At 38.5% G+C, this 25,864-nt stretch overlaps 1 protein-coding gene across 2 annotated transcripts; it reads right to left on the reverse strand.

The window, feature by feature from the left end:
* Positions 1–19: 19 nt before the first annotated feature.
* Positions 20–24,945, reverse strand: LOC149661778 (uncharacterized). Of its 2 annotated transcripts, none has more exons than XM_089843709.1 (5): positions 24,231–24,945; positions 14,808–14,912; positions 8,761–8,931; positions 2,011–2,175; positions 20–1,961 (listed from the first exon to the last, which is right to left on the reverse strand). In XM_089843709.1, the coding sequence occupies exons 1-5, from the start codon at positions 24,943–24,945 to the stop codon at positions 1,141–1,143; spliced, it is 1,977 nt and encodes a 658-aa protein (XP_089699835.1). In that variant the 3' UTR covers positions 20–1,140. The 2 variants fall into 2 exon arrangements, with proteins under 2 accessions (XP_089699835.1, XP_089699836.1); XM_089843710.1 differs by having other exon boundaries at positions 22–1,949.
* Between the last annotated feature and the right edge of the window lie 919 nt (positions 24,946–25,864).

Raw genomic sequence — 25,864 nt, forward strand, 5'->3', positions numbered from 1 at the left:
GTCTTTTTCTCTCACTCTTCATTTTTTTTTTAATCTATGTAAATTTGTAATCCATATACAGAGGAAAGAAGGTTTTACAGAATTATGTCTAGTAGGTACATATTTTTTTAGGGCGTTCACTTTTTATAAGAGTCGGTCAAGTACTTTTATGACAAATATTAAGGTTTACTTTCGGTTTCTCTCTCTCTCTCTCTCGTTTTTGTTAAAGCCAATTATATCGTTCGTTATTTCGTGGTTTTGTCATGGACAGTGTTTCGAATTCTTTAGTATGATTAATTTAGATTAATTATTTCGATTCATTTTACTTTTGGGGTTGGGTTGTGTGGATTTGTGGTGGTCCGCGAGACGATTATCGCTGGGGAATTTTTTTTAATTTTTCTATTTTAAACAGAAGTCATCCGTCTCCATTAATAGGTATTATAGGACTCGTTTTAGTTAGTTAGTGGAGGGAGATTTATACAAAAAAGAAATAGTACCTTATCTACTTTAATAAATATATATATATGTAAGCCCCAAATGGAGATTTAATTTCTTTTTTTTAAATCTGGTTAATTTATCTTCACGTCATAATTTTTTGTGACTCCTCTACACGCTTTGAAGCGACTGTCTACACAGACATAGACGCATTTCTGAATGGGGCCAAAACTGTATAGAATTTAGCAAACCTTAGACTTAATGTTGACTTTTAGTCGATCGAATCAGGCAGCTGTGACTGTTTCAAGTCTTTAGAATGTTGGATCTTTCGAACGCGTGCTAGAACGAAGCCACTTTTGCGCGACTAATCCGTGTTTCTAGAACATCTGCTTAAAAACACCTGATAACATATATACAAAGCTGATTTCCGCTGTCCTCACATTATTATTATTCACATGATTCGGTTTTTCTTCGAAGAAAACCAAAATCTCGTACTTTTAGGAAGATTCTATATGGTATTCAGTCCAGGAGCTATATTGAGCAATCTCACACGAATCTCTCCTTTTTGGACACACTTGATCTTCTACGTGAAACCACACCCATTTCCCACGTGAAATTTATCAAGAAGACATTCTTATATGTAATTACACAGCTCTTTCTTACAATACTTTTTTTTATCATTTTATGATCGCGGTAAGTTTAAATAAATATTAATGTCTCTGACGGTCAGTAAGGTCTCCAAACGGAGGAATCCGTGGTAGCCGTGGCTGAACCGAGTCCTCTTAAGGGATCCAAAAGTGCCGTGCCAGTTTGAACGTTATTTCCAACCGCGTTACCAGCTAGATTCGTAGTTGCCACAGTGTCCTGTAACAATCGGGAACTGAGACTGGGAATGTCCAAGGGTGAAGTCGTGTTGCTGTTTCCTCCGCTAGACGCGCTCGTTAATGTTTCCGTTCTTTGCGGTTGTTGGGGTTGCTGTTGGTTTTGTTGTTGTTGTTGCTGAGCGTTTAGGGTTGCGTCTACTGCCGACCTTAATTCGTTACCTAATAGATGCAGGGAAGGGTGAAGTTGAGATTGCGCTACGCTCGTGTAGAGTTGAGGGTATAGTAAACTGTGCGGTACAACCGGGGGACTCAAGTACACTCCCGCCGCGCTAGCGCTACCATTCCCGTTCCCGCTTCCTCCGCAATACCCGTGGGACGACAATAGACCGTAGCTCGCGTGACTTAAGTACGCCGCGCTAGTGTTGCCGGATAGCAAAGAAACCGTGGTACTGGGAGTCTGAATACCACCGTAGTTGGAACTGGCTGTAGTTAAGGGTAATTTAGTGTCTTGTATGTCAAGTCCCGTTGTAGACGCGCTCAGCCGCGAAATTAGGGCCGTTGTGTCGCGATCCGTCCCAGTTAGCAAAGGGGACTGATTGGATACGTTGTCCAAGGAATTCTTGCTGATAGAAGAAGAAGCCGTAACGGTAATCCCGGTCCCCGTTTGATCCGCTAGCGCGTGTCCTAGGGTGTTGTTGGGGTCCAGTAGAGCTGTAAGTAGATCTAAATTTGAACAACAGTCAATACTGAAAACGTTCTTTATGCGACCAACCTTGTGGTAGCGTCATGGAACCCGCGCTGGTATCCAAGCTTCCCGTCATGGCCCCTCCTAAAGTACCATCCAGTTGGTACGAGCCAGAGAAACCGGATCCTCCCAAGGATGCGCCAGGATTGAGATACGCTCCGTAAGCTCCCGCGTATGGATTCCAATGAGTGTCTGAAACAACAAAATCCATTACAATTATTCAAAGGGTTTCATCCTTAAACGAGGAGATAACGATTTTCTCCTAAGATTTTGCTCAAATTATATTGTACACCGAATTTCGTTAGTGACTGATACTCGACGCGAATCGTGTATGAAAATTGTAACTAATCACAACTGTATGTTACCTAGAATTTGACCCAATGCTTCACGAACGTTTAAACCAAACCCACCACGACCGTGTCTAGACTTTCGCCTATTAACAGAATCAATCTTGGATTCATTTATTCATTTTAAGAACGCGCGTATGCATGTAGGCCTTGTCGGAATGCGACGATTTACGCCCAAAGGTGTCTTCCCATCTTCTGAGACTCATTGACACGTGTTAGGGTTTTTTAATTTGATTCGTATGTACTCTAAGAATCGAGTACCTTGATGATGTTTGTGTCTTTTTCCATTAACATCGTTCTTCAATTAGAAAGGAGCGCCGCTCTGCCCTGCTAAATTTCATTTAACGGCCCTCAGGGTTGGAAAATAATAAAATTACTAGTCTTTGCCTATGGGTCCTTTTGATTTTTAATAAGAAGTTAATGGTCTTAGCTCCTCCCTCTCTTTGGAATTTTCTTAAAGCGGTTTTCATGGTAAACCAGAACTATCGCTTTCCTACAAGAACCCCTCCGCGCATAGTATATAAAAATATGAAATTTTATTTTAAAATATCGAAGTTTTTCTTCAAATAAATTGTCCCCAAAGGTGGGTCCTTCGTTAATCGAACTCCTATGATTGGTTTAATCCCTAACCTGTTCAATATTAATAAATTAAGAAGGGAGGGGGGACGGAAACGTTTTTGCGGGGATTAAATGGTTATGGTATAAGGTCCTATATTGTTATATCGATTCTGAATTTTAATTAATTGTTCGATCCAACCTCCTTTTTAAAGATATAAAATATACGTAATGGTAATTCTATGATAATTCATTCAGTTTATGGGTATTTTATATTTTTAATAGCCTTAATAGGTAATTAAGCTGGAGGGGGAGAAGGGAATTGTACAGTATAAAACGTTTTCTAGAAGCGGGTCTGTTTTGGAATTGTTTGTTTCTACCGCGTTTTACGAGTAGCTAGCTCTGTTATTAACTTACTTTATATCTGAAGTATAGCAGATGTTTACTAAACATCTATAGGCCAAATTTCCTTAAATATTACAGTTACTTCTACGCTTTATCAATTGTCTCTTGTATACAATTAACGATTAAGATAGATTCCGCGGTTCAAGGCGTTATATACACACCTGAATTTAAAAATAACGATTCTCTTTCCTATCTCGGCATTTAAAAGTCGGCATTTTTGCCCTCGAAAATTCGCTCGTAAATCTCTCGTCATTTAATTAAAAGTACTTGATAGTGTCGCGCCGCGCTGGAAGTCAAACCCTACAACAGCTTTTCCTCCTCATCCACGCGCGTTAATAGTTTAACCGGATAAAAACTAGGCTTTAATTACCCGAAAAACGGTTCCTAAGGTTTCACAAAACCCCCGTTCGTAGACATTTTGAAATACTTTTTATCTCAAATTAATCTTCTATTCCGTTCCGAAGAAAAAGCCAGCGACCATAGCTGCAGTTGGTACCTTTGAAACGAGGGGTAACTCACTTAAAAATAGCGTGCACCTGATTTCATTTCGCTATAATTTTCGATAAATTACTTCACAGTTTTTGCGCGGATCCTTAATGATTTCACGTGATTCTGTATTGCTTTGATTTCCCGCCATTTCCATTGTATTTTGTATGCGATACGTCGCGAGATTTCCTCCGGGTCTCGTGACATTTAAACATTCCGTGAAATTCGCCTCAAATTTCACGTGATCTATTCCCCCCCCCTTTCAAATGTATCACGTTGATTTCACGGGATTCTCCCTTAAACGATATATTGGAGATGCGATTGATTTGTTCATAAGCTTCTATTTTATTCATTAAATTTCACGAGTGATTTACCCCTCGCCATTAAAACGAGGTTAAAAAGGCGCTGGAGTTGGTTATATATAATTCTTAATGTCCATTAATGTCGGGGAAAGGACGGGTTAAGGGTTAAGGCATATAGTTAGGGTTCCGAAGAATGTCTTTTCTATTAGTGGCTTTAATGTAATGGCCAATTTCGGGATCTCTCGGTCTCTCCCTAGTTATCCCTAGCCACTAAGCCACACGCAAGAACTAAGAGAAAGCAGTTTTTGAGGGTGGATACAGGCAGGGACGAGACACTTAAATGACAGCATTATAAAAGAAGCTATTTTCTATAGCTACAGCGTTTTCCCATCGGATCGGTTGAGACAGAGAGGTTGGATATTTGTTACTGTTTAAGTTCGATTTATTTTAACCAAAAATCTCTCAATCTCCTAAGAATTGATTAAAGATTTTGATTTTTGATTTCGAAAAAACCTCGTGGTTTTTGGGTGGATCTCTGATGATTTTCTTAATTGTAATTTTCACATTAATTTTGAGTAATTTTGGACCCTTATTTCACGAGATTTCCTCGGGTTTCGTGAAATTACCTTGTCGAGATTTAAATATTGAAAAGGTTTCAAGGGATTCACCCTTAAACGAGGCTGGAGATTTGATTTTTTCTCTGGTTCCTGTATTATACGAATTTTATGAAAGTGTACACCACTGATTTCAAATTATTCTTTTTGAATTTCTAAAGACTACCTCACTGTTTATGCCTAGTGATCGTATGATTCATTTTGCGTTAGATATGATATTTAAATTAATTAATCCCAGGCCGTTCACGAGATTTCCTCGGATTTCGTGAGCTGATAAACGTCCGTGAAATTCCCCTCAAATTTCACGTGTTACCCCATTTTAATACGTCGCAATGATTTTTACGTGGTATAAACACTAAAGCTTGGTTTGATTTGCGAATGCGGTTTACCATAAGTCTTTTGTATACACTAATTAAATTTCCCTAATTTAAAAACGGGACAATATCATTGTATAATATTTCTGGGACAAAAGTTGCCTAAAGAAATAATATCCAGCCTCTCGGTGTCGTTTTATAAAATATACACACCATGATCATTTTCTCTCCCCGAGTTTCTACCTCAATTTGAATTTTAATGAAGTAGGATTGTTTCGATTGAATGTAATACTTGTAAAAAGAAGGGTTTATCTATTTCGTATGGGTATTATTGGGTCCCAGACTATGGCGGGAAACCTGTAACATGATTATATGGTGTCTTATATTACTATAAATTGAAAATAAACCCTTTTTAGACTAAATCGCTTAGCTTTATTCCTATAGAGAAGCGACCGTAGTAGCTGAAGCCGTGGTATGGATCATACTGACCCGTATTATACATCAGACCCAAAATTGAATCAAACCGATTTGAATATAGTATTCGTTTTACTCCGAAATGATTTTAAATTTAGTTGGGGGGGATAAATAAGAGTTGGGGGTTAGACATAAATTACGAATTTAAAGATTTAGAGTTTTTACATTTTGTGCTGAGATCAGCACCGATTTTTATAGTCTACGGGTGGCCTTTCTTTATTTTAAAATATACACGCCTCAGAAAGGCGCGCAAAAAGGCTGGGAAAACGGCATAAAAAATGAGCTTAGAGTATTTTCATTCCAACTTGGAAGTTGATAAAGTGGTAATCGAAGTTCATTGTTTTTTTTTTTTCATCTCTTCTCCATCCTCCTCTTGATCTTCCCTATAGCTTAGGTTACGGATGGAAAAAATTCCCTGAATTCGCGGGAGAAACGAGAAAGTAAAAAAAAATAGTATTCTTGGGTAAGCTTATATTTCCCCAGATTCCGCGAGCCACAATTGGCTTTCCACAAAGGCTAAGGCTACACCTTACGTTAGGGTTAGGGTAAGGTTAGGAGAGGGTGCCTGTCGTCGCTCGCCAAATACATTCGAAGTAGGACCCCCCCATCCCCCTTTTTAAGACTCTTTTGCCCTTTCACCCCTTTAAAACATTCATCACCCCCGACCTTTTCTCATTATCATCCAAATGAGATTTCAGAGGGTGGGGGTTAGAGGGGGGTACAAGCAGCCCCGAATGGGAATATAGGGGTAACCGGGGGTATAGGGATCATTTGAGGCTTTGGCTTGTGGTCTATTATTACACTAGGGGCGCTGGTGGCCCCAAACTTGGCCAGCCAGCGTTTCTGTTTCCATAATACACAATCAAGGGTATATACTCTCTGTTCTTTTTTTTTTTTGTAGCGAAGTTAAGTTCTCATTTGAATCAGTGACTTTTATATTTTAATGGATTTTGTCGAAGCTTTGATGCAATGGGTATTGGAATATCCTCGGGTCTTTTTTCTATCCTAATTCAAACGTAACAGGGTTACCACAAGTCAAAGAAAACCAGGAAAAGTCAAGGAATTTCAAAACGTTGCTTTAGTTAAGGACCTATAGACTTACAGTCTACTTAAAGAGTTTAAAACCTAGTAGTATCGATTTAAATTCAATTTGATTTCGGGTCCTTTTGGTGTGAACAAAACTTGGCCCCGTAATTCTGCATAAACCTCTCAACCCATATAGGAAATGGCGTCTCCTCCACGCGATAAGAAAATGGCATTTTTTTTAACCCATCGAAGAGAGCGAAAAAAACTATACAAGTCATCCCAGTCTATGGTAAAAAAGAAATAGAAAAAAAAGGGTCCTTCTCCGAGCCCAAGTACTTTGGTAGGCCGAACTTGGCTTCCAACTTCTCCTCAGCATCACCCCAAAGTTTTAAAGAGAAGGTTTTAGCGGTTCCCCAAAACTCCTTTTATTTTTTTTTCTGTTATTTTTTGTCTTCAGACCTATGAAAGGTTAAGGTTCCTTTTATGCATATAAGAAGTCCAGTACACGAAGTTAAACACCTGTCCGCGAGTTTTAATTTAATTTAACGTAACATTTAATTTGTCATCTGACTCTATTACGAAACTCGTTTATCGGTAATTCCCTTATATTTCACTTGATTTCCCCCCGTATTTCCCTGATAATTTCACAGATTTCGTGTGAGATTGAAATATTCCGTGAAATTCGCCTCAAATTTCACGTGATTTCGCGTAATTCCCCTAAATATACCCTCATCATGATCTTATGGGTTTGACCGTAAAACGAGGTGAGAGTTCGATCATTTCATATTTTAAACTTATCTATTTTCGAAATATTTAAACAGGATAACGAAAAGTGTTTAACTTTGTGTTAAGGACTTCTGGAATACGTAACAGACTTCTTGATCGCGTAAATGGATATATCTATTTCCCCGAAAACCTCTTTAATGTTCCTCTTAAAAATGATGCCTTTTTTTGGATTCTTGAGTCCTTGTTCAAAATATCCCTTTCTTTCCTCCTTTCTTCCCTAATATAATTCCCAGAGATTTTTTTCCCCGCTAGCTGCCTTCCTTTGTTTGTCGTTTAGTGCTTGATCCTTGTTTTTCAGCGGTTGTGCGCCACCATACACGGCCAAGGGGTAATTACTTTCTTTACCATAAAAAAAAACAATCTAACCAGATCCCGGTGGAACTTGAAATAACAAAGTTTAATAATCTCCTGAGTAATTCCGAACGACACTGTTCCGAGAGAGTTTTTCTTTTTTTGTAGATTTCTTTTACAAAACCACACCGAGTAACCGAAAACAATGCTACCGGAACTAATAGTTTTTCTTTATACCTCTCGTAGTTTCAGCACCCCAAGGCAACCTTGAATATGAAGTACTTATTCTTACCTAGCTACCCGAGTGAGTCTGTTTTATTTCATAATAATAGGGTAATCAAAGTATAATAACGCCGTGTATAATAACGTTACAAACCGTGAGTACTCCCTTAGTTTAAATAATTTTATACACCTCTCGTGTGTATAGTTTCCCCCGTTTTTCTTAGAACTTTTATAGATGGATAACGAAACCGGCCTTTTGTGTTTTCTAACGACCCTTTTATGTTAACAATGATTTTAAATACGTAATTGTTTAAATATACAGAATGGGATGGAAATCAATTTGGTATTGTTTTGACGCCGTAGGGATAGACGCCGGTTCTTTTTTTTAGTTGGCGAAACGTCGCTCTGACAGGGCTTCGTAATATTTAGATTTTTAATTACTTAATTAATTGCCTAGAGGTTAAACTTATAACGTCGGGTTTGGTTTTGTCATGGGTGGCAGATATAAAATTTTTGACGTTCTTTTGGAATTTGTTTTTATATTTTTATGGGATGAGTTACGCATTTTCACGTTCTAGGCTAAAGGTAGAACGTAAGAAGTTCAAACCCTTTTATGTTAAAGCGAGTAAAACAATTTTTTTTTCAATAACGTTTTCTCCATTTTCTGATGAGCTATAGTTGCGCTATAGTTTATCCGATAAATATTCAGGCAATGAGTGGAATTTAGGCTTAACACCGAGCTCGAACTATACACTCCGTGTAAGCTTAAACGTTATTCAATACGTAAACTATGATCGGATCTCTGTACAGTCGTTTATAACTGCCACACAAACGGGGACGTGATAGGAGACACTGATTTACTGTAGGAATGCGCGTTACAGGAAGGGTCGTAGATGTTGACACCGAGGAATTTTATTACTGGATTTTTATGAAATTGTAAAAGTTTTGATTTTACCTTGCCCGGTTCCCGTTGCCCCTGTTCCCATTCTTCGGCACGGTAGTTCAAGCGCCCATTGTTCCGCCGTCTTTCTCCGAAGATGCTCCCATTCTCTTAGCGGATCCAAGAAAGGCGGACGTTGATGGTGACCGAATGCCGTAGCGAAAGCTCGAAGTTGTTGCTGTTGTCCTATAACAATAGTAATAACAAAACATACCGATACGGTTAGGCCTAATTCTTCTTCTCATGAATTCGACTTTATTTAAAGCTAAAACATTATGCCTTTTAAACCTCGCTCTTAAAAAATCATTTAATGGCGGTTTTGTTAGGTAAGAAATAACAAAAGCCCTGTTTATTGTTCTGGCACGCATGCTAAAACCATACGATGAGAGAACTTGTTATACAATATTTGGGGTATAGAAAGGAATCGTGTATCTTCTTTTCTTATAGGCTAATATAAAACAATGGGGTGGTAATTAGCGTATCGTGGCTGCGCTCGCGTACCGCGTAACGTACTTCGAAACAGTTCCTTCCATTCTTTTCATTTTTTGAACCCCAGGGTCTTGGATGGAAATAGTTCTTATCAGAATCAACGAACCCCATTTTCGAGTTTTGCCATCCAGTTTAAAACAGTATATTATAAATATAATTCGAAAGGGGAATTGCGTAAATCTCGCAATTAAGGTTGGTTTTCGAAGTCGGTGTATGTATACGTCGTTCCTCTCTCACTAGCGCGTTTTGGGAACCCATCACCGCAGTGTCTCGCGTTTTGAGCCCAGCGTGGAAACCCGCAAAACGCAAAACCCCAGCGAGTTTTCAACTCCTCCGATCTTCCAACATCCTTTTCCTCTTTCTCTCTCTCTCTATCCGTATCTTTCTCTTTCTCCGTAGCTCTCTATCACATTCTCTCGCCGGGATTGTCTAAATTTAGCGACTAGAGACTCATTGCGTTTAGAAAAGGAATTAGTCGAAACTGATTTGTATCTCGGCTGCTGCCGCTGCTGTGAGTGTAACGAAACTTAACGTTGTACAAATCCCGGAGAGAAACGAAACTCAAATTTTCTCTTATCGCGTATGTACGTGGCTCATTCTCCCCAAAACGTATAAACGATAATTTTAAGCTTACTTCGAGCGCTGAAATGGCCGTATGTTTAATTTTAAAATATTTTGCTATAGGCCCCAAAGCGTGTCCAGACGTTGACGTACGCGTTTACGTTTCTCTCCCGGTTTTCAAAAACACACCGTCGCTTTGTTTTGGTTTATCGCTTCGTCTAGAGTGTGTATAATTCCTTGGAAGAGTGCGTGGTATTTGCGCAACAATTTCTCGTTTTGTTGATGTTGTTTTAAGTGGGGATATACTTAGAAGCGAGCGGCGTTCGCATTACTCACTCTAGATTAAAATCAAAGCGCTCGAGCTTATCGTATGTGTGTATACTATATGATTTAAGGCCCGCTTCTCATTCGACTAATATTATAAATAGAAATCCGCGAATGTGGTGAACCATGATGAATGCCTTGGTCGAGAGTTTCCGACCCAAAGGGGGTTTTTATTTTTAACCAGAATGGCCCATGTAGATGCGATTGTTAGAGAATTCCTTCAAGCGTGTATTCGGCCTTATAGTCGTCCCAAAATGGCCCCTTTTCTATGTGTAAGACCAATTTTAAGCAGTGTATAAAATTCTGGTTTTTTAAGGACATTAATTTTGGCCGAAATATAAACCCCAAAGATGGGTATCTGTTTAATTAGAGGCGCGTCGGGCTTAGCCCCTCTTTAATAAAACTATATATTCGCCCTTACTTATGTATAGTTAAGTTTGTCACGCTCCGCTAACTTTTGCACTTAATCTTATAACTCGCCTCGAATTTGGACATGTTTCCTTTGCTATAGAAATTATTATGGAATTTCTTAATTTCAGGCACTAATTACTAATGCAATTTTGACGTAATTATCATATTTAAAATTAGAATAAAAATAAGTACTCGAAGGGATGTCGTGTGAGGTATCGTTGTTAGTCAAAAACAGAAGTAGGCTATGGCTTTAACAATTTCTAAAATAAATAAATATTTATTTATTTAAGATAAACCTTTTATCCTGGAGTTGGGATCCATTAATTTTAAAGCTGTTTTATACTGTGTTTTTCCACTTCCCTCATTGGCTTAATCAAGATGCAGTCTCGTAGACTTCATTTATTTCTTTAGTATCGCGTAGTTTTTGAATAATAAACATTGTTTTAGGCCTTCTGCCATGCTGTAATGCATTCAAACATTCCACGCCTTTTTGGCTTGATTTTTATTTATAAATTAGTATAAGGCTTCCGAGCCATTCCATTCCGCCTTTGTAAGTAGCCACATATTGAAAATATCGGCATACAATTATGCAAAATTCGCTGATATTTTACTTACAAAAACACTCAACCGAATTTATCTAAATGCTTGCTTTGTGTATTGAACTCCTGGCTTATATTATTAGCTAAAGCGTGTATTGTAATCCCGCGCAAGATACGATGAAGATCGCGCTAGACTATACAGGGTGTTTGTGAAAAGTCCATCAATAATGAAAGGGCGTATTTATTGGGCCATTTTGAGTCGAAAATGTTCTATGACATTTAGCCGTCCGAGCCACGGTTTTCGAGTTATGATTTGAATATTTTAGGGATGACCCGAGGGGTCGGTCATTCATGAAATCCCGTACGCTACCCGTGAAATCCAATTTAAGAAATCCGAAATCAATGCTGATTTCGAAATCAAATAAAAAAATCCGAAATCAGCAACGAAATCACAAAATCAGTAAAAAAATCACAAAATCAGTAAAAGAATCATAAAATCAGTAAAAAAATCACAAAATCAACAAAGAAATCACGAAATCAACATAGAAATCACGAAATCAGAAGCGAAATCACAAAATCAGGAGCAAAATCAGTAAAGAAATCGTGAAATCCATTACAAAATTCACGAAATCCAAAATCAAAAGAAATCACAAAATCCGACGAAATTACGGGGAAAAATCTCAAAATCCGAGGAAATCACGCGAAAAACCTCAAAATCCAACGAAATCAAGGGAAATATCGCAAAATCAGTCGAAATCATGGTAAAAATAGCAAAATCCGACGGAATCACGGGAAAAATCTCAAAATTCGATGAAATCCATTTGATTTTATCGAATTCTGAAATCAAACAAAATCCGACGAAATCAAACGAAATCCGATGAAATCAAATGAAATCCGATGAAATCAAACGAAATCCGACGAAATCAAATTTGATTTCGAAATCCCGTACACTTTTTCCTAAACGTCCGACCCCTCGGGATGACCCCTTCATTAAATTAGCGCTGTCTTTCAATTTCTAAATTAAATTTAAGGGGTCATCCGTAAATTACTCCAATCATAACTTGAAAACAGTGGCCCGGACGGAAAAATGTCATAGAACATTTTCGACTCAAAATGGCCCAATAAATACGCCCTTTCATTATTGATGGACCTTTCACAAACACCCTGTATGTATACTGAAGAAAAGCCGAACTGTACAGTATACGCGTCTTTATCTAACCGAGTTTAGTGGCTTTAATACTATCGTTCCCGCCGAGAATCTAATTAGAGTATTATAGGATTTTGTCGCGCGCTCTCTCTCTCGGCCTGTACTCAACACTCTAGTATAGTTTAAATCTCGAGATCAAGGCGCTCGCTGTACCGCACTCGTCTACCTTATTAATTAGCCAGTTTGTTTGAGGGTCCAATTCGTTTGAGGCAGATTAAAATTAAATCTTTTAAAGAACGAAAGTCCGCTTCATCCATGATGGGGATTCGGTCGGAGTTTAGCGGAATCTGTAGTGATACACCTCGGTCGCGACTTCGCATAATGTTTCGGGACGTGGTCCGTAATATTCCGAGTCTGACGGGCCACTTCGAATTTGAACCCTGAGAATTAGTCCCCCTCTCACGCAATTGAAACAATCGCCAGTGTCAAAGGTCGGGGTTAAATTTATCATAATTTCAATGTTAAGAAGCGTTTCCTCTATCTAATTTGGAGGACAAGGCTTATTTAAATAATTAATTTAGGGAGTTGAATAGTTTGTGGATACATCACTTGGTCACGTATGTTATATATTATTTTAATAAAATTTAGGCTATAGGATTTAATTATTATAATATCTAACTTTTACTATGTAAGGCAACTTAGATTAACGCATGTACTCGAACCGAGAAATTCGCGCGTGCAGAAGGACACAGTCTTGATATGTCTCTATATATTTTGATAGCCGCAGGTGGTAAGGATCCTTTAGAAATAATTCAATAGCTTCTGTCCCTCTCTCTCTCGTCTCCTCTCTCCTCTTCCTGTGTGCTACTGCAAGGAGCATTCCGCTCTCGAAAATTCTCTCCTGTATTTGGTACAGTTTCTTTTCACGTACAGATGATGGGCGCATTTAAATTCTTGAATATTTGAAACGAACGTGGGGCAAATCACAATTTTCAACTTTCATTTTCCATATCGGGTTACTACTTCCTTGATTATTGCGTTTTCCCTGATTTCACGATATTTCCTTAGATTTCGCGAGATTGTAACAAATTCCGTGAAATTCCATTGGATTTCATGAGTTTCTCCTCAAAATTTTAAAAATTTCTCCGTAGGCCTGTATCACATCAATTTCGTTCTATTCACATTAAACTAATTGAACTACCTATATCAGGTTTCGAATTTCATCCGATTTCACTAGGCGGATTCTAACTGTTATTATTGTTATTTATATTGTGAACTTATTATTGTTCACGGGTGATTTGCCCCTCTGAAACGAAAGAGTAGGGGGGACATAGACTTCGATATATTCGTCACCTGTCTCGTATTTATACGCGGCGGCTTATTCCTATCCCAGTGCGCAAAACCTTTTAGGTAAGGTATACATTCTTAAAAAGCTATTAATAAATTTCATATCCTGCATATAGCTTTTAGTTTTTAACTCAAAAAAAAAAAAGATAACGTTTCAAAATTAATCGAGGAGATTACTATTGTAATCCGTGTAATATTGTTGCGTTAATCCTTTACAGAAAAAAAAATTGGAAAAGTTTTGAAAGTCCGCATTTTTAATCGCTTTGTTTCGGGGCTTGGAAAAGATGGGCCCTAAATAAAAAAGTATATACAGAAAGAACAAAAGAGCCATGTTGACAATATCGTCGTAAAAGTCGGGAGTATGTATGTATGTATGGGGACTCGCCGCCGGGTCAGCTTTGTCTATAATACCTTGCTCCATAAAATGGTCATTTTTGTGTCCCCGTGATGTATAAAGGGCAAAAATAAACCCATCATTTCCCGGGGCCAAGTGAAGCGCCGATCCCTGGATTGGCGTATAGATAGAATCAAGTCATAAAAATCTTATCCCTTTGCCAGAGCGGAGGAAGCGCGAGAGGAGAGAGAGAAAGAGAGAGAGAGAGAGAAGTCATCTCGTCCCAAAGTGCGTCCCTTACATTATTAATGGTAGCTAATGTAACTGGAAAAATTCTACGACAGTGTGTATATTGTAGATAGAGACTCGGAAGGAGGATACTTATGGCTCTTCCACTGCGGAGTTTGCGATAAAACCCTGTGGCAAGGTACGTTCAAGATATATTAGTACATATCGCAAGCTCCGGGTGGGACATGTAACGTAGAAGAGCTTAAAACCGGTAAGCCTTTCGCGACAGTCCTTCAAATGGGAGATCGTATATATATAGTATAGTACGTTGTTATTACCGGGTCTCTTGGTCCACCACTCTTGGTATTAAAGGTCTACCTGTGCGGCCTGCCAATGCTCATCAAACTTTTACAGGTCTAACTTCCCTTTATCCTTTAAAGTCTATATATCACGTATATTCTTACGGTTTTCATCCGATGTAAAGCTTTCGAGACAAAACTAATACCTATTATATTATTTTCGATACAAATCCTCGTGTTATAAGGTCGTCGTTGTAGGCCTGGTTCTAAAATAGTTATCGTTATAGATTATAGTGTACTGTTAGTCCTCCTAACGTCCGTGTGACCTCTCGTATATATATTTTTTTTAATAATTAAGTGTTTGTAATTTATTTAATTCTTACTTCTGGGTTCTCTGGGTCCATCCACCGTCACTTTAATCGCCTTGTTGTACGTCGCAACTTGAGGAGGACTCGTACTGATCGTTATTGTCAGTGTGAAGCTTTTACCTGTTAAATAGAAAGGTGTAACGGATTAAATTAGATTTAAATCTTGATTATTTATTAATATTTCCCTAATTTTTAAATATCATTAGGTTAATTAATTAATTAATTAATTAATTGAATGGAAGTTTAGTTTTGTCAAGGAATTAAGGATAAACGCGCCTGTTGGAAGCTTTTCCCGCCGGACACCGGTGTCTGCATGGCGAGTCGAAGAACACTATTACAGAGTTTACGTGGAAAATAGTCAATGGTTTTTTTATTCCAACTTCGAGTTTCCAGGACAGTCGGCTCGATTTGTTACTTAAAACCCATCGAATCCGAATTAAACTCAATAGGTAAAGAAATCTCAGCGAATTTGTACGAATAAATGAATATTTAAGAAGATCAAGGGATTTTTAGAAACCTTTCTTCTCTTAGAATTCATCTTCTTCCTCCCCCTACCTCGTGCTTAGTTACCATAGTTTTCCGACATCTCCTCTCGTTTTCTTTAGACAATGTTATAAAATAGGCAAATGGTGAAAAAAGTTAGGCTTCCCTGGGCATGGAAGGGGTTGAGTGATGGAGACAGTAGCTTTAAAGAAAGGGTTCCGTCGGCGCGGCGTTTCTTCTTTCCTCTTTCCGGAAGAAGGGAACGATTTTTAAAGGGTAAGGGCCTTAAACCCCCGTAAGCCTAGCCTAGTGTGTGTTTTTTTCTTCTTTAGGGTGTTAAAGGGGTCGCCATGTTGCTGACGACGGGAATTGAAAAATTTTCTTAAAGGGGTTTTTTCTGTGCCCATTGGAGTGTCGAAGGTAGGGCTCGCGCGCGCGTACTGTTCTCTTATAGTCGATCCGCCTCGGTATTGGGGCCCGCGCGACGACGGTACGCGCCGATGCTCCCGAATGTCGTCGCGAACTAATGGGAGCGAGAGAAAGTTTTTAAGCTCCCGACACGGGCAGCCCAACTCAGTTTCGAACGCGCTGCCTGCCTGCCCGAAAGCGTTAGCAAAATGCTAACCAGGCTAATGTCGCCGGTACGCCCCGATGACTTTTTTTTCCCGCTTCTTCTTCTTTCATCCCTTCTTATTTTTTTTCCGCTCTCCTTATCCTCGTCCTGCCTCTTAGAATCCTCTCTACGGGGTACTACCGCAAAGAAAGTTCCACAGAAACCTCTCCACAGTTTTTAAAGTTTTTTCCCCCATCTCTCTCTTCTCTGTGATTTCAATCCGAAACCCCTTCTCTTATTTTTTCATATTATAAAGGGCCATTTGTTTTGACGACTGACTGGATTTTCTCCAGAGATTAGCCCTCCATCCTCACTCACCCCTTTTTTTCTCTCTCTCTCTCCTCTTCCATGCACCGAAATCATCCCCCAAGCTTCAACCACTTTTAGTTTTTACCCTAAAAGAATAAATTAGAGCTCTTTTTGACTCTTCTTTCAAAGTGTTTGCTCTATAATGCCAAAGATAAGCGTATATCCCTTTTGTATGGGTAAATTGAAATAATTTGATTCTTAGACTTTTGAACAAAAGTCTAGAACACGCTTCTAAATAGGAAGCCAAAATTTTGACTGTTTTAAATACGGTGAAATTGTTATTGGAACCTTCGATTTTTAATTTTAACTTAAGGTTTAGTTAGCTCTTTATCCATTTAGGCTATAAATAAATTAAGCCCATTTCTTACTTGAACAGAGTATGAAGACTCCGATATAAATATAAATCATAGCCCAAGTGATCTCAAAACTCGTAGGTTTCATAGTGATGGTGACAAGCACGACCCGAATGATGTAAAACGACGGGTAAAGACGCGCATATTTGAGCAAAAAAATCTACAATCCCTCCATATTTTGTAAGGAAAATGGGGACCAACCCCAAACCCCCAATGCCTAAGTTCTATGCCTAGTGTTGGTGAGCCTCGAACTATAAAGGAGAAGGAAGAATCCTATTAAGGGAGGCCCCACGCGTTTAGGGAAAAACACGATAGAAGGGTGAGAAGAAAGGGTGCTACTCTCTCTCTCTCGATATTGACACCCTAAAAAGGGTTGCCAGTAACTCTATGGTCCGGAAGGAAAGGTTTAGATCCCATTCGTTACGAAGAATGCAATGCGACCGAAGCTTGATTAGCATTATAAAACCCATATGGGATAAAGGATATGGCCTTGCCTTTGACAGCGTTGCTATTTGGAATTGAATAAACAATGGTTGTGCTGGAAGAGAAGACAAAAAGCCATTTCACCCTTAGCTCGTGTTTTTTCTTCCGCAGGACTTGCCACCACATAAAGGGTGAAAAGTTTTTAGCTACTGGAAAGGGTTTTTGTAGACGGTCAATTTGCCCCACGCTGCTTGATCTATTCCATCGAAGGCTCCCATGGTAAACCTTAGGGTAAACCGGTCTAGGTTGGCCGCTCGGGCTAACCCTATTCGGCCCTTTCTCTTTTCCGGCCTTTGGGTAATGACTGAAATCGGAGGCTACTCCTCCCCCCCCCTTTATCGTTAAACGTTAGACCCCTCATCGAGAGTCCGGACGGACTGTTTCGAGTTCTGTTCAATGTTGCATAAATGTTCAAAAAAAGAAAAAAAAGAAAGGTTGCGTGTATGTCTCCACTTCTTTACTTTCCCCAAAACATTGGCACTACGACTTACGTATAAGTAATAGGGCTCATTTTCACGCGACGCTAATTTAGATATTTCTAATGGATTTTTAATTAATTGAACCATTACCATAAAAGCGTTTAAATTAGAATTTGGGATATTTTGCATAATTTGATTAGGGGCCCCACCTGTTAGTCTGTAAATAAGCCCGGCGGGCTTAGTGCGGACATTATATAGCTTCGTATAGATAATTTTAGCCTATAGATTTTTATTATTATTAAACTGGAAATTTACGTATTAGAATCTTACGTTTATTCCATATTCCGTTTTAATTTTGAGTGGCAACGCAATCCCTTTTCTTGTCACGCTTAGTGTGATATAATAATCATTAGTGTTACGCCTATAAATGGATGGTAATTATTTCAGGCATCATTCTTGGGACGTTGTTCAAAGAATTAGCTAATATTATACTTAGACATTTATATCTCATTTAGCGCATCTTTTTAATTAGGTTAAATGCAGTGAGAAACGAAACTAATTAAGCCTATATAATCATTTAGCCACGCAGCTAGCTTTTCTCTATTAATTGTCATTACGCGAATTTGATAATTCGTTATCGAGAAATTGTTTACCACATCCAGGCTTAACAACAAATTTGTGTTCCTTGATTAGATATGATTTGAAATTTAATTCGCCATCCTAATCTGATAATTTTAAAAGATACGCAAAACTTTCTTATTTGCGTTAACCCTGAATTAAAGACATCTTACGATAAGGGTTTAGTTTTTGGTTGCTGATACATAAATTATAATAAGGAAGGCCCAGTATCAGCTGTCTGTCTCTTTTATATCCGAATATTGCAGTTTAATTAATTTATCATGAATAAACTAACCGGCTAATTCTTTTTTATTGTCAGATGTATATTATTATCACGCGTGTCCGTGATTGAGCAATTTTTTTCGTGATCTTAAAGAGGTAACTCGGGTATATATATATTCAATCACTAATCGATTTATTAGTATAGATATTATACGGGTCCTTTGTGATATAGAATTAGATAGGTAAGGGGATTAAATTATCCCTCGTTAAAATATTATCTGAGGGTTTTAAAATAAACGTTTTCCCACCGCCACTAGCTGCCAAAAATATGATATCCCCAATTGCCAATTTTAGTTTTTAATAACTTGTACGTCGCTCGGAACGGGTTCATCATTATTATATCGCTTCATAATTGGGCGATTATACTCTATATCTATAAGCGTCACTCGTGGGATTCGAACTGTCTTATCCAATCGAGACGCCTAAAATTAATCTCGAAGAAAAGCTTAAGACGAAGTGATCAAGTAGTGGACAAAATTGTTTAGTCTAATCTTTATAAATTATAAAAGGTTTAGGAAATAATAGTTATATTGATAACTTCGGGTTAATTACGTTTAATATTCATATCACCCAGATATGGATTGTAATTTATAGTCTTGAAGAATTTATTATGTGGGCAACACGTCCCATTATACATTGAGAGAAGGTTTCCGGAAGGGCAATGCTGATTTCATTACCGAAACCGGATTGTTCAGTATAGCATAGCGTAGGCCTATGGATAGATTATAATTAGAAATATTTCTGCCTATCTTTTGCTTGGGGATATGATGATAGGTGGTGGATAAAATTTCATATCTAGAATCATTTTTAAAAAGCGAGCTTGATCTCTATTCCATATTTTATCAAGCGAGTTTAAAATTAACACAATGATATTTTTTTTGGGAACAGTTTGGAGATTGAATATTTTTTTATTTTTTTATCCAAAAAATTAAACCATGTTTCTATTTGCAATATTAAAGGAGATACGATCGGAGCAATTAAGTTTCCGTAATGGACACTACGCGTTAGGCTTTCTTAAAAAATAAAAATATTCTAGCTTGTAGTATCCCTTTAAATATAGTTTTGGTCTAAGGTTAAAGTTAAATCTGAAAGTTTAGTTTGAATTCAAATCAAGCTCCAGGCCTATAAAGCTTACGTTTCTAAAATATTCAGTGAATTCAAAAATGATGATAAATTAAAACCAGGGCGTTATTTTGATAAAAATTGCACCTGCTTCTGTAAGAAAATAAAAAAAAATGTAGAACTAAACACCATTGAACCTATAGACTCGTGGTAGACAATTTTCGATATAAAAATGCATGAAGTATAATAGTCCAAAAAATTACATATTTTAAGCACTTATGTCAGCCGGGTGGTGAATTTGATGGTGGCTAAATATCTCTCGGGGGTCGCGGGGTTTTTTGGTGTTACCCCCCAGTGCTTATTTCTTACGCGATAGCCACCGCCCAGTAAGTAGCTTCTCCTTACGCTGTGGCTTTTTTTTTGGAATTTTTATTATATACCTTTTAAGAAGGTAGAAAGAAAGATACCCCCTTTTGTTTTATTATAAACGAGAGTTGTACGAGACGATTTTGACCCCGGGAGAGGATGGGTGCACCCCAAGGTCTCCTCAGACGCGCATTCAAAATGCCCCCGGCGACCAACCCTCCCCTTGTACGAGGGTAGAATTACATTATTACACCATGGGTGCGTGATACTGTTGGCGTACCCACACTGGGAATCGTAACGTAGTGAGAAGATGCTTTAATCGGGTATAACCATCTAGGTAGCTATAGTTACCTTTACAGTATCCTTGACGCGACGAGGGTTACTTATTTCAGTAGCGCGAACTATTTTTTATTCTTTATTATTAAAATTACGCATCTGGGATTCGGTCTACCTCAGTTGGCCAAACTGAGGTATTAATCGGAGTTATTACGGGCAATCTAGCCGTCACTGTCATTTCCAACTGTCCATATCTAACCTAAACGTCGGAATTTTTGACAAATTATTCTTTAGCGTATATTATTCCCGGTCTCTTCTTTATAGCTTCTTTTTCCAACTCCCGTAATTTTTATTTTAACGTTTTGGCAAACCTCATGCTTCTCTAATTATATACCTGGCTTTTTAAGCTATAATGGAGAAGTATATGGTACGATATAGAAGGGAGGGGAATGTTCCTTTAATTATTATTATCAAGGCTCCCTAATGATACTTTAATGTAAATACTCTTTATAATACCTCACCGACAACGTGTTTTTTTATGTTATTTTATATGAAATTAATTGTTGTGCATGCAGAGTTGGAATGTCGCGATCTTTCTCTTAAGCGCGTTATAGTATCGTACCTTTAATTATGAAATTACTCAATTAAGAAATTAATAACACTAACTAGTTTATTTAGGGTTTGCTATCGAGAAAAACTTGATTTAAATAGACTACTTCTAATACGAAAGGGCTGAGATTCGTGTTTTGTTAACTTGTCTTAAATATTAGTTCAAAAAATATTTCTGAAGTTTGAACACTTAAGGGTGTGACACGTGAGCGCGGGAAACTTAAGAAAAAGTGGCTATTTTCGCGCTAAAATTCACGCGTGTTTTTTAACGTAAATATTAGTTTAAAATTATTTTTGAAGTTTGAACACTTGCTGGTTTGATGTGGCACGTGAGCGCGCGGGAATCTTAAGAAAAGGTGGCAATTTTCGCGCCAAAAGTCACGCACGTGGTTTAGAAACGTTTTATTAAAATATTGCGCCGCGAGTTTCCCATGCACGTGTAACTATCAATTATTTTAATTTTAATTTATTGGAATAATTAAGATTAAACCATCGAATTATATTTCAAAGTGAACGTGAATCCAGATTAATCTGGAACCGCCTTAGACTTGGAATTTTATCCTATCTAAAAATTTGTTTTTATGCGTGTTAATATTAAGATAAAATATCCCGGATTCAAATAAATAATTAGAGGCATATAGAATCGCCAAGTTAATAATAATTTTCCGCTTGTTGAATCTTTTGATTGAATTTAATATATATGTATATATTTAATTGAAGGTTGTTTATCTCTCCGAAATTTCACAGATATCGTTTGTGGGGGACTCAAGGGGGAGATTTTGAAAAAAAAACTCCTTACGAAATATTTTTTCCTGTTTCCTAAAAAATTCCATTAAAAATATTTAAATAATTTCGAAATATGAAGGTAAACGAACGGTAATTAAAATGGTAATTTATTTTCTCTATTACTTAAATCTTACAATTTCCAAACACTTCAAATGAAAAAAAAAATAAAAAAAAATATTGGTAATATTTCGTAAATTTTCTACAGGATTTCGGTGATATATCGTGGTTGTTTTGCAAGATTTTTTGAGAAACCTGTCCTCGACGTATTCTTCCCACTCCTTGGGATTAGTTATGACTTTATTATGCAGACATATTTTAACATCCCCTTATTAAAAATTTTTAATCCCCCTAATATTCTTCCATAACTCTTTCTTATAAAAAAATATATATCTCCAAAAAACAAGTTTCTCTCCTTCCCTGTTTTATACGTTGAAAGATTCATTAATCTTTTCTTTTTTGTACGTCATTTCAAAAGGAATTGTAGATATATTTATAAAATCGTATGTTACATATCCAAATTGAACGAGAAATTTAACTTAACGAGATGATTAACTTATTGGGTATGAAATTAATGAATTTTATGTACCCTAAATTCAATATTTTCATTTATTAAAAATGAAATTAAGCATTTTATTTTTTTTAGGATACGGTCGATTGATAATGTTCATATTTCAAGCTACGTTCACACATACGACAGGTTCTTTTGAAAGCTTTTTAAATCTTCAATTCAGTTTTGGATCTAAAATCAGTGTGAAAGCGCCTTTAGATTATTTTTAGAACTATATAGCGTTAAAATATTTCCCGCTTAAATTAATATTTTAATATTTTAGTATCACTTCAGCGCGTTTAATTTAAATACTAATTTGAGGCTTAAGAAAAGTAATATACCTTATATAGGAGCCACCCCCTTTAAAGTTTATTTTGTTTAAATTTGATTTATTTAGCGTTTATGCTTAAAGTTAACCCTAGTTACGAAATCGGGTCAAAGTTTGTTTATAGTAAAGAAAGTGAAATTGAACCCGCATAATATGTAGCCTATATCATGAAATTCTGGATTTAGGTTAAATAATTCTCGTGCATTTGACTTCACGAACGAAGATTCACGTAATACTCTGATTTTCGTACGAAGGTTTTATAATAGGTTATAGGCTTAAGTAGTAGAAGATATGGTAAATTTAACGGTTGCTTTTAAACGTAGTCGTTGTTACGTTCATTAATAGTTAAAAGACTAAAGCTATTTCTATTAAGGGGGGGGCTTCGGGGTTAACCGTATGACATGTTGGTCGCCAATTTGTCCTTCTTAGGCTTAGCCTTTTAGTTAAATTTCTAATAGTAACCTATACAGTAACTTACGAATACGCGCGGAACCGTAATATACCGCTAGCGTGCGGCTGCACATTATTATTCCCTGTTTTGGGCTTCCGTGCGGCGACAAACGACGCTCTGTTTTCTCTTTCTCTCTCTCTGGCAATTGTTCTTTATTTTTAAATATATCTCTCAACTCTCTTTCTAGCTCTCATAGAGGCCTACATGGCCAAACACAGCAATTTGCATGAGAATATTTTTAACCCCTTATATCGTGAATTTATTCAATTCTTCCATTAATATCTTGTTAGTTACGCGAGTATGAATGCAGTAATATTATAATTTTATAATTTCAGATCAGGATCCCACGGGTTTTTATTTTTCGCGACTTTTGTAATTGGCTAAGATATTTTTGGGTAAATTGAATAATTTCATTCTTGGCCGGGCTTATTTACTCCCTCCGTTTTCTCCTCGCATACACGTAACTACTAAGCTTAATCTTTTCCCATTGCTAAAGAGTTCTAAGCGCAAAATATGTCCCAGTCACGCTACCTAGTCAGTTGGCCTAACCTTTTTATCGTCTTTTACTCTTGACCATTTACCCGTTTTAAACCCACTGTTTTCCGTATTAAAAGTCAGCGCTGCTAAGCCCTAGTTCCACTTTAAGTGATATAAATACATAAACAAGCGCGAGAGTCCGGTCGTATTTTGGCGGGAACGAAGTATATACCATACCTACTCTACATGATGATCGTTTTAAGTGAAAATACTCGAAGTAGGAGTTCCCCTCCGGTATATGCTTAAACACTTTTGTCTATCGAAAGTTATAAATGGGTCTCGAGTGTTCGTCTTCCTGCGCTGTTTCACTTTTCTAGATAGCCTTTCGTGTCTAGGGGATGTTTAGGGATGACAGTTTTAAGTTTGTAACGAAGGGGAAGGTCTTTCCATTCACTTCCCGGGGGTCGAGGTTGGGTTGTGTCTAAGGTCAATTAAGCGTTTTTATTCCGTTACCTTTACTCGCCATCGATGGTAAAACGTGGGTAGGAAAAAGGGAACGCGTATTATATTCAAATTGGAAGGGGTTTGCCTGGACCGATTTGAATAAAAAGCCATAAAACTATATACGAATCGCGCCTATTATTATAATATTGCTCTACCCGCCTTTTTCGTGAAAAGGAAGTTATAAGTTGAAACGCCTACTATATCCTAGCTGTAAATCAAAGTGCCTCTGTTGAGCCATAAGAAAGATTTCTTATTACGCATTACATAAATTGCAAAATTGATGGTAATTACTCGACACTATAAACCAGGCCTTTTTTTAACTCGAATTTTTGACTTATACTACACTTCTTACTAAATAGAACTGCACGCGTAACTTAGGGCCAACTTAGCGTCAACCTGGGTAAAATATTCCTTGGGCAAAACTAAACTTCTATTATTATTGGGATTAAGAATTTAGGAATGGTAAGCTTACCTCTTCCGCTGCGTCCAACGAATCTAAGGTCGTTAAACTTGGCTACTTGGTTCTTCATGACGGCAGTGGCGTTCCTTAGTTCGGCGCAGTAGTTCTCGTCGTTACCCGCTCGGATGGAAACAATGGTGCCGTCGCTGACATCGCCGAGAGACACCACTTTGAAAGCCATGGGCAGAGTCTTGTTGGACCTCCAATGAGAGGGTAGAACCGAACAAACTAAATTGGGGCTCCCCGTCCTCATCAACTCGCCAGGATGTTCGCTCAAGACTTCGGTCAGAGTCCTTTCGCCCGGAATGACCAGTTCAGGGGTAGAACCAGCGGCTGGTGTGGAACTGGACGATGAAGAAGAATTGCCCGTCGCCACGTTAGTACCGGAAGATGTCATTTTGGCGTTGTTGTTAGTGTTCCCCGAGACGGTTTTAACTTTGGGTTCCGGGTGGTTTCTCTGATGATGGGAGTGCGTGGAGGACGAGGAGGAATGGTGATGGTTATGGTGGTGATATAAGTTCTTGCGGCTTTCCGACGTGGGTTCCTTCCTCTGGTGGTGATGTGTATGGGGGAGGTGGTCCTCCAGGAGAGCGTCCAGGCCCGAGCTGGGCTCCACTTTCGAACGGTCTGGGCCGGGCCAAAACGCCGCGACGCGCTGGGAGACGAAATCGCGGCCCAATCTCGGATCCGATTTAACACCGTCGCTGGGAAAAACTGGTAAATGCATTAAAGCTCGACGATTAAGAATGTTTTCGACGCTCGGGCGGCCGCGGAAAGTTCAATCTCTTCCGCGAGATGATTAGGAAAGGGTGATCGAGACGAGCCGCGGCTCGCGGGACACGATGAAAATCGAAAGACGAGCGAGCGGTGGCTAACCCTTTTCGTGGAAGCCCCCTTCAACCGCTCCTTTTCTTCGGATTAACCTTTCATTAGAGGGTGTCCTCGGCTCGACCAATGGCTTTCCTCACCTGGTCAGTTACGTCACCCCCTCGTGGGGAAGCGTCGTTCGGAAGGGGGGATGTCCAAGATCTTCCCTCCGGGGCGGTTTTGTTCCTCGGTAGGTGACACTCGTGGTGGTTCCTTCGGAAAAGGGGTAAACCCTTTATTGGTCTTTTCCTGCCCCGAAACCGGACGGCGGCCGATTGGAAAAAGTTTCTTCTTTTAGCTCTTCTCCAGTTGTTCTTTCGCGGGATGATTCTTCTCGAGAGATCTAAGCTCGCGTAAAGGAGAAGTCGGAAGGGATTGAGAAGTGTCACTGATCTTTTTCTCACAGTCTCTCGCGTTTTCTTCTTCTTCTCGGTAAGACTCGAGTCCCACGCGTGATGGTCCACAAACTCGAGAAAGAGAAGTCGCGCGTGTGGAACGGCCCGATGTGGTTTGGCAACAGCGGCAGGCTGGCGGCGAAAAGGAATTCCCGCAAGCCAAAAACTTCGCGAAAACCTTCCTCGGCCTTCCCTTCCCCCGCTCGGTTCTCCTTCTCGTCGGCCTTCTCGGTTTCCCTAGGCTTTGGCTCTTTTGCTTACCCTCCCCGTCCGCCGGAGAAGCCCCTATACGTCGGTCTACCTTCCGAGGTCGCTTGACAGCGTAGATTAAAGTTTCGAGCACGCGGCTATCTTCGGGAAACCGCCTCCTACTTACGTCACGTG

Source organism: Phalangium opilio, unplaced genomic scaffold, assembly GCF_054372755.1.
Source record: "Phalangium opilio isolate 3A_F unplaced genomic scaffold, DU_Popi_V2 ptg000070l_1, whole genome shotgun sequence".
Classification (NCBI taxonomy): domain Eukaryota; kingdom Metazoa; phylum Arthropoda; class Arachnida; order Opiliones; family Phalangiidae; genus Phalangium; species Phalangium opilio.